The sequence below is a fragment of the Cyprinodon variegatus genome, unplaced genomic scaffold, assembly GCF_000732505.1.
Source record: "Cyprinodon variegatus isolate N-32 unplaced genomic scaffold, C_variegatus-1.0 Scaffold183, whole genome shotgun sequence".
NCBI lineage: Eukaryota > Metazoa > Chordata > Actinopteri > Cyprinodontiformes > Cyprinodontidae > Cyprinodon > Cyprinodon variegatus.
The window spans coordinates 1,162,246-1,170,215 of NW_015150636.1; the positions used below are offsets into that span (position 1 = coordinate 1,162,246).

At 47.6% G+C, this 7,970-nt stretch overlaps 2 protein-coding genes across 2 annotated transcripts in view; one reads left to right on the forward strand and one right to left on the reverse strand.

Moving 5' to 3' along the window:
* The window catches only part of crnkl1 (crooked neck pre-mRNA splicing factor 1), a 10,788-nt gene extending 3,577 nt beyond the window's left edge, over positions 1-7,211 (reverse strand). The window contains exons 1-11 of the mRNA XM_015378994.1: positions 7,020-7,211; positions 6,028-6,180; positions 5,822-5,913; positions 5,546-5,704; positions 4,156-4,322; positions 2,057-2,235; positions 1,812-1,982; positions 1,542-1,733; positions 1,401-1,460; positions 1,230-1,310; positions 534-773 (exon numbers count right to left, since the gene is read on the reverse strand). Of these exons, the coding sequence (XP_015234480.1) occupies positions 534-773; positions 1,230-1,310; positions 1,401-1,460; positions 1,542-1,733; positions 1,812-1,982; positions 2,057-2,235; positions 4,156-4,322; positions 5,546-5,704; positions 5,822-5,913; positions 6,028-6,180; positions 7,020-7,067 (1,542 nt within the window). The 5' untranslated portion in view covers positions 7,068-7,211. The remainder of the gene's footprint in view (positions 1-533; positions 774-1,229; positions 1,311-1,400; positions 1,461-1,541; positions 1,734-1,811; positions 1,983-2,056; positions 2,236-4,155; positions 4,323-5,545; positions 5,705-5,821; positions 5,914-6,027; positions 6,181-7,019) is intronic.
* Positions 7,212-7,347: 136 nt separating this feature from the next.
* Positions 7,348-7,970, forward strand: part of cfap61 (cilia and flagella associated protein 61) — a 50,642-nt gene continuing 50,019 nt past the window's right edge. Inside the window, exon 1 of the mRNA XM_015378986.1 lies at positions 7,348-7,550. Within this exon, the coding sequence (XP_015234472.1) occupies positions 7,387-7,550 (164 nt within the window). The 5' untranslated portion in view covers positions 7,348-7,386. The remainder of the gene's footprint in view (positions 7,551-7,970) is intronic.

Below are 7,970 nucleotides of genomic sequence, written 5' to 3' on the forward strand. Positions count from 1 at the left end.
GGCCCCTGATCTGCCGAGTCGCGGTTCCCGCACGAGGCCCCTGATCTGCCGAGTCGCGGTTCCCGCACGAGGCCCCTGATCTGCCGAGTCGCGGTCCCTGCACGAGGCCCCTGATCTGCCGAGTCGCGGTTCCCGCACGAGGCCCCTGATCTGCCGAGTCGCGGTCCCTGCACGAGGCCCCTGATCTGCTGAGTCGCGGTCCCCGCACGAGGCCCCTGATCTGCCGAGTCGTGGTCCCTGCACGAGGCCCCTGATCTGCCGAGTCGTGGTTCCTGCATGAAGCCCCTGATCTGCCGAGTCGTGGTTCCTGCATGAAGCCCCTGATCTGCCGAGTCGCGGTTCCTGCATGCGGTCCCTGATCTGCAGAGTCGTGGTTCCTGCATGCGGTCCCTGATCTGCCGAGTCGCGGTTCCAGCATTAGGCCCCTGATCTGCCGAGTCGTGGTTCCTGCATGAAGCCCCTGATCTGCCGAGTCGCGGTTCCTGCACGAGGCCCCTGATCTGCGATTAATCTGAGGTCAGGTTAAGTCAAACCTCGGGCATGTCCAGTCGGGGCTGACTGATGGCCAGCTCAAAGATGGCGCGGGCTCTCTCGACGTCGCCCAGGATGGTCTCCAGCTCGGCGAACTTGATCCAGGTGGTGCAGTTTTCCGGGCTGAACTCCAGGTATTTCTCGTAGAGCTTCCTGCAGCGGTCGAACTCGCGCAGCTGCAGCTCCAGCTCGATGTAACCCTTCAGCAGCTTGTTCTTCGGACATTTCCCGATCCCCGTGCCCTGGCAACGACAGACCACAGCATCGTTACAAACGGACCGGTCCGGACCAGCGCCGCGTCCTGAACCCGTCCCTCTGTGCTATAGAACATTCTACAGACATGGAGGTCCAGATTTCTGCTGAGGGTCCAATCAGATCTGGAACCGTAAACCGGTACAGGAACCACTGGTGGAGTGGTACCAGTACCAATCCACTCGGACCTAACTGGTTCCAAACTTAGTTATGCTAACCGCTATCTGAGTTCTACAGAGTTCTGCTGGATCCAGTAAGGCCCTGCTGTTGGTTCTGTACAACTTTAAACATATTTTCAAAGCAGCATCATCTTTAAAACAGGCTGCTGTTAGAACGTCCTAGTCAAAGCCCAGCTCCAAATCCAAACGGGGAATCTGGGATATGATTCCGGTCGGTTCTGGTCCACTTTACAGGTTCGTGTTCAGATCAGGGGGGTTAATACTTACCATGATCTTTCTGGCTCCTGGAAGGTTCTTCTGTCGGACCTCAAACTGAGCAAAGAGCAGCCAAATCTTGGCAAACGTGAACTGGAACAAAACCGAGACGTTGATCATCAGAACGGAGACGTGAGAACCGGTGGGCGGCGCCGGGAGACGCTGCCTGCTTCTGATCCTTACCTTCTTATGAGGGATGAGCTCCAGACACGCCTGGTACACCTGCCTGGTCCTCTCTGGATCCTGCAAACAGAACCGGCCGCCGTTAGACGTGGCGGCTCTGAGCCGCTCCGGCTCCGGTTCCGGTTCTGGTTCTGAACCCACCTTGGTCTCCAGCTCCTCGTACAGGGCGTAGTTGATCCACAGGTAGATGTAGCGCCTCCAGTGCCTCTTCTCCTGGATGGGCGGTACGTTGGCGATGGCCCGCTCGTACACCTCCCTGACGGTGTCGGCGTCTGCGTCGCTCTCCACCAGGCGCAGGTAGTCGAACCAAGCGTCGTAGTTGTGTGGGTTGGCCTGGGTTCAAACAAAGAGGAGGAGTCAGTCGAGGCAACCCACCTCCTCTGGATCTCCAGGATCCGCTCTCTGACTCACCTTGACTTCTTCCTCGTACTGAAACCTCCTTTTGCTGACGATGACGTCCTCGATTCCTCTGCGGTCTCCAAACTTCTTCTCAAACATGGTGTAGTTCTTGAAGAGCTCCTGCGCCTGATGTTTGGGGATTCGGTCCAGAGCGTACTTATAGATGACCCGGACGCGCTCAAACTGTGAGGAAAGGACAGAGTCAGACGCACAGCGGAGCGGCTAAAGTCAACCCAAAACGTTCCAACACAACTCGCCTCCTTCTGCGTCTCCTCAAACCTGGCGAAGGCTACAAACAGGTTCTCGTCTACGTGTTCCTCCCCAAAGAACTCCACGGCTCGCTCGTACACCTTCCTGCTGAGGGCGACGTAGCCGTGCCTCTCCTCAAAGCGTGCGTACTTGATCCAGTTCTTCACCTCAGGGTGGACAATGACGAGTGGACTGGAGTCAAGGAAACCAGGAAGCAGATGAACCAGTTCCTGATGCTAAAACCAAAGACGCTGCTGAGAAAGTCGACGACAGGAAGACCACCGCTGAGCTGAGGATGACTGGAGTGTTCAACTAAACTATCAGCTGCAGAACCAGTGTAATGTATAATGCATCGATCCAACAGCCGACGATCCGATGCATCGATAAGTCCGCAAGAGAATCGATTCATTTTTTTTTTCCTCCGGTCTATTTTTATCCATTGGGCGTAATTCTCCTCCCGTGCTGCGGTGGCGCTAAACCTATTTTGCCCTCCTACCTCGCTTCCTGGTTATACTCTTACAGCAGTGTGTCGCAGTGAGCTTGATGCAGACATTTTTGATTTATGCTCAGTATTGAAGCGTGGTCTGTGCTACACGCTGTGGGTCTAGATACGGCCGAGGCGGCGAGGAAGTGGGGGCGAGTTTAGTCTGACGACGGAGGGACATGAGGGCCAAAAAGAGCGGAGATCCAGCTGGAAAAAGGGTCCCAGCGTTCTCGCGCACCTCGCTCTTCTAGCGGGTCAAACTTCACCAGTTGTTTTCCGCAATTTCGGTCTGTCTGCGGCGCCGTCTGCGGTCAGCTACAATCTGGGAGAGGAGCAGCGGAGCGTCTGTGGAGGGGGCGGGACGTCTGGAGCCGAGGTATTGCATTGCACTCATTTTCTGCAGGATTTTTTGATGCTACTTTTCTACTTCTGTTATTTGCTGTTGTTTCTAAAAAAAAAAAAAAAAAAAAAAAAAAAACATAACAGTATTACGGCTTTCATTGATTTATTTCAAATTTGAAACAATGTCTAGCCTGTAAGGTGTAAAAAAAATGATCCAATTAATCGAATCGTATCGTGGTTTATTCTCGAGTATCGAAAATAATGGAATCGTTGGGTCAGGAAATCGATACTGAATCGAATCGCCATGATGGATGTGATTTACACGCCTAGCATCTGCACAGGTCAGCCTCTGAAGGTCAACCAAAACCAGGGATGGATGATCGATAGTGGATGATGGATGATTATGGATGGATGGATGGAAGATGAAGGAAGGACGTCAGTGACCTTTATCCTCCATGAAGCTTTTCTGGTTTCTGACTCAAAGGTCGTTACTTTGGGTTTTTTTCCTGCTCCTCATTTCCTGTCAGTCCGCTTTCAGATTAAAGGCCACAAAACATCCCAGAAACCTTCAGGTTTAGGATCTGAAGTCAGCAAGTCCTCTGATTCTGCTCAGCCACTGAACCAGGTGAGTCCAGTCTGGTTTAAGCTGGTTCTGGACTCCCCTGGTTCAGTGGCTGAGCAGAACAAATAAATGACATGAGCTACGTTCACACTGCAGGCCTTGATGATCCATTCCAATTTCTTTGAGAAATCCGATTTTTTTGCGTTGCTGTTCAGGTTTCCAAATATAAGCAACTTGTTTGTGATCTCAAGTGTCCCGCATGCGTAGTAGAGGACGCGATCACGCCTCAGGCCAGCGTGCTCTAGGTTTACAGCATGGATGGTAGCGACAGAGCCCTTCAAGCGATCTTTCCCAACCAAAAAAATCTAATTAAAAGATCAGATGCAGGTCACATATGGGCAAAAAAACAAACAGATTTGGGTCACTTCAGACTGCTGTGTGAACGTAACCATGGAGATAATTTGTTGACTCCAGATCCACCACCTCTGCCTTCAGCGATCCCCTGGAGAACGTCTGTCCACCAAGCTTCTCAGGTCCATCAGCAGCTTAAATCATGAGATGATAAAGGGAAGGGAACCCTTAGAAGGAAGCAAGTCTGCAGACCTAAAACCATCCAGGATCATTCAAATGTGACCTCAGAGCCCTGAAACAACCTGAAGTAGACGTTGAAAACACCTCTGGATCCCTCTGCCCCCCCAGCTAAGCCAGCAGTAGGATATATCGCTCATAGATGGTGCGGGCCTTGTCCACCTCCTTGTAGCGCAGCTCAAAGTTGATGTAGGAGTGCCAGGCCTGTTCTTCAGGCTCCCACTCCATCCAGCGCTCAAACACCTGCCTGCAGCCGGGAACGTTCCCCAGCATCTCCTCCATGTAGGTGTACTTGTACCTGGACACAAATTCAAAGGCTGAGGATCTGAAGAGCAATGGAGGCTAGAAAATGAAAAGAAACCAAAGGACTTCCTTCAAGCGAATAACATCTAATGATCTTATGTTTTCTCTCTGTTGGCAGGTTTTAGTCCCGTAATAAAGCAATACTGGACAGAAATAGAAAGAGTAAATAAATGTGTTCAAAGTTTCAACTTGAAATGATGCATCTTTGGAATATTAATGCTTTAAAGTCACAAATTAATTAAAATCTGCTCCTGGCTGCTAATAAAGAAATATCCAGAAGGTGGCGCTCTGGTGCCTAAAGTAGAAGAAGGGTTAATGACTTGTTAACGCTGATCTCTATTTATTCACTGGATTGCTGATTGCCCGTTGGTAGAGCGGGGTTGAAGTTAAGCCATCGGCTGCCATATTGGTACTCCTAAGTTAGACCGGTTGCAATGTAAACAATATGTGCGCTACAGCATAGAACAACGATGCTGGTTTCTGCAGCCAAAAGTTATACAGAGAGGGTTTTTTACTGAGTGTCTCCTTCGGAGTGGGGAGTACCAATATGGCGGGCGGTGGTTTCACTTTTTTAGGGCCATCAGCAATCCAGTGAATAAATAAGAGATCAGTGGCAGCTAAGGATTTATGTTGTGTTGAAATTAATAAGATTAGAGGTTGAGAAATCTAATGACGCTTACAGCAAACAAACAGCGAATGAGCAAAATAACCACATAGCTACAGTAGAATAAGCCCTAAATAGATGCTACTTCTGTTATGACTTTCTATTTACTTCATTTTCTATATTATATCTGGTTTTTTGTTTATTCAAAAATAATTGACTTGATGCAATCAGCTGGTTTTCCTTAGATAGAAAACTTTGAATCAATCTGACTGGATGATCTGGTGAACTGGAAAGTAAACTTAGAATTGGAGCTATAGAAATAAACTGAATAGAATTTACCCGATGACACTGAACAAGTTTTACACACACGAAAAAATAATTTAATCTGAATGAAAGATTTTCATGTTTGTTTGACCAATTGAGACATTTTCTGTAAATAATCTGAGGAGTTTTATTTAAACCAGGACAAATTTAGGGATTTAACTGAATGATTTGTAGGATGGCGGCCCTTCTGATGGCGAGCAGGCAGGACGCTGGTTCTGTTCGGCAGCTGAACTTTAAATCGTAACCAGAACATTGGGGCCACATGGGTCCAGAGTGAGGGGTGGTCCTACCAGAACTGGTTGACCCGTGGGAGGATGGTGATGGCTCTGTCCCAGATGTTGCGAGCGTGGTTCACCTGACGGCTCTTCATCTCCATCTCGGCGTACTTCAGCCACAGAGTGATGTTGCGGTGGTCGACGTCTAGCGCTCGCTCGTAGATGGACCGAGCCCTGCGGACAGACCGGAGAACAGGTTGGTCCGACGATCTAAATGCATCTTTCAGACCTCGCTGAACCGTTCAGCGTCAAATACGTCGACATTTAAGACGTTTGCATTTAGATGCATACCGCTGGATCTCCTGCAGGCTTTCTTCCCATTGTGCGTATTTAATCCAGTTACTGATGACGGTTCGATTCTTCCTGATGTTGTCTTCAAAGCCCTTTAAAAAAAGGCAGATTCACAGCATGAGAAACAGCTTTCCTTTCTTTAGTCTGATGGTAATCACGTTTTAAAAAGTGAGGTAAGGACAGTTTAACTGCATTAATGAACCGACCTTCCTCTTCTTCAGCTTGTAGTCGTTGAGCTCATCCTTATCAGTGATTTTCTGTTTGGGAGGTGGAGGCAGAAGTTCCAGCTCCCTCTCTTTGGCTTCTCTGAGCAGCTGCTCAGCAGTGATCTGAACCTCCGCAGGAGCTTTATTCTTCACCTGAAAACACAAACTGCTTCAGAAATTTGCACCAGAACGTTTTCTGTGTCTTTACATCATAGAAAGAAGCTCAGACACAAACACCATAAGCAGGGATGAAACAATTGATTTATTATCACTATTAAAGAAACTGTCCACTAATGCATCGATCAAATCCCTGTTAACTGGAGCTAAATAATGCTGAATGAAGCTGAACGAATCGACTATTGAAGCTGAATCGACTATTTCCATAATTGATTCATCATCATTTCAACCAAGTCCTATGAAACTGAGAGCCTGACATGATAGTAGATGTTTACAAATAATACTCCAATCTTTGTTCCCGTTCATCTGTTTCTATTTCCATGTTTCTACCATATAAAACCTGGAACTCAACATTATTTCTGAGATTTTGAACTGAAAAAACCTCCTGGATGGAAGAGAAACGTCTTCGAACTTGGAAACAAAGTCCAGTGGATTGATTTTAACTTTATTTCGGAATGACTCTGACCTGGATGGCTGTGAATCTTCACCGGCAGAACAAACCAAACCAAACAATTGTATTTATGGGGGCGGTTAAATAAATGCCCAAAGTGTTGAACATTAAAACAGAAGAATATGCCTTTATTTAATTCGGAGGCTAACATTAGCGTTGTTGTGCCATGCTACCGGAAAAAGTGATAAAAAGTGATTATTTGATCTAATCAAACATCTTGGAGCCAAACCCGAACTTGAATTAGTAGATTTCTAACAGCTTTCTGCCAGCAGAAAATCAACAGTTTATCAAAACCGCCAGAATTTCCTCCATGTCTTTAGCCGCTGTTAGCATCAGATGCTAACCTCCCTCCTGGGGTTCTTACCTTCGCAACCTTGGGGATGCGCTGCTTCCCCGCCGCCGTTGACGCCATGTTGCCGGTGGCTTAGACCGAGAACCGTCTCACAACTTTTGACAGAAAACAGAAACACCAGGAGCAGGTTTCTCTGGACACACCGCCAAACGTTTTTTGTGTCACCAGCAGACAGCCGCCATGACAATACCCACAATGCCACGCGGTATCAAAGTATCGCGAGAGGTTTCTCAGCCGAGCGGTTGTCCTGGCAACGTCTTAAACGGAAAGCAACTGAACAAGTTTAGAGAGGAAAACGAGAAAAACTGAGGTTTAAAACACCGAGAAGACAGAGAGAGCGTTCAGAGACAATCAGTGATTTAACTTTTTATTTTCCCAAATGTCTTATAATCTCACGAGAGGCGGGAAAATGATGATTTCGGCCATGAAACGGGAAGAACTGATCATTAGAAGGAGTCAATCAGAGGATGCTCAGTGGATCAATACGCTGATCGGGTCCGCAGAAGAGGCGGTGTTTGGACGGATCGATGTCATCAATCTGCTGTGAGGACGGTCCTGTTTCTCCTAAACCTCACACACTGATCACTGATTCTTCATCTATTCACTAAAACAGCCTCTTTTACCTTTCCTTCCATTCATCACTGCATTTATTGGATTAATCTAATCAGCCACACCTGAACCTGCTTCATTATTGACCCAATCAAACACATTCACACCATGATGTAAAAGTTAAAAGTTAAAGTCCGCTCATATTCAGAATTCAAACTTCTAAAAGTGTTATTGTCAGAAACTAGAAGGAGTAGCTTTCAAATGATGCTTCACACATGGAATTTGGGCTTAAAGTTCCCCCGTTATTTGCTTTTCCATGTGGGTATGCAAAATAGGCGAGGATTATCCAAACTTATGTGGGTGTTAAGATGTTAAATGTCTGCATGTCCACTTCCCCTCTCAGCCACTGAATCA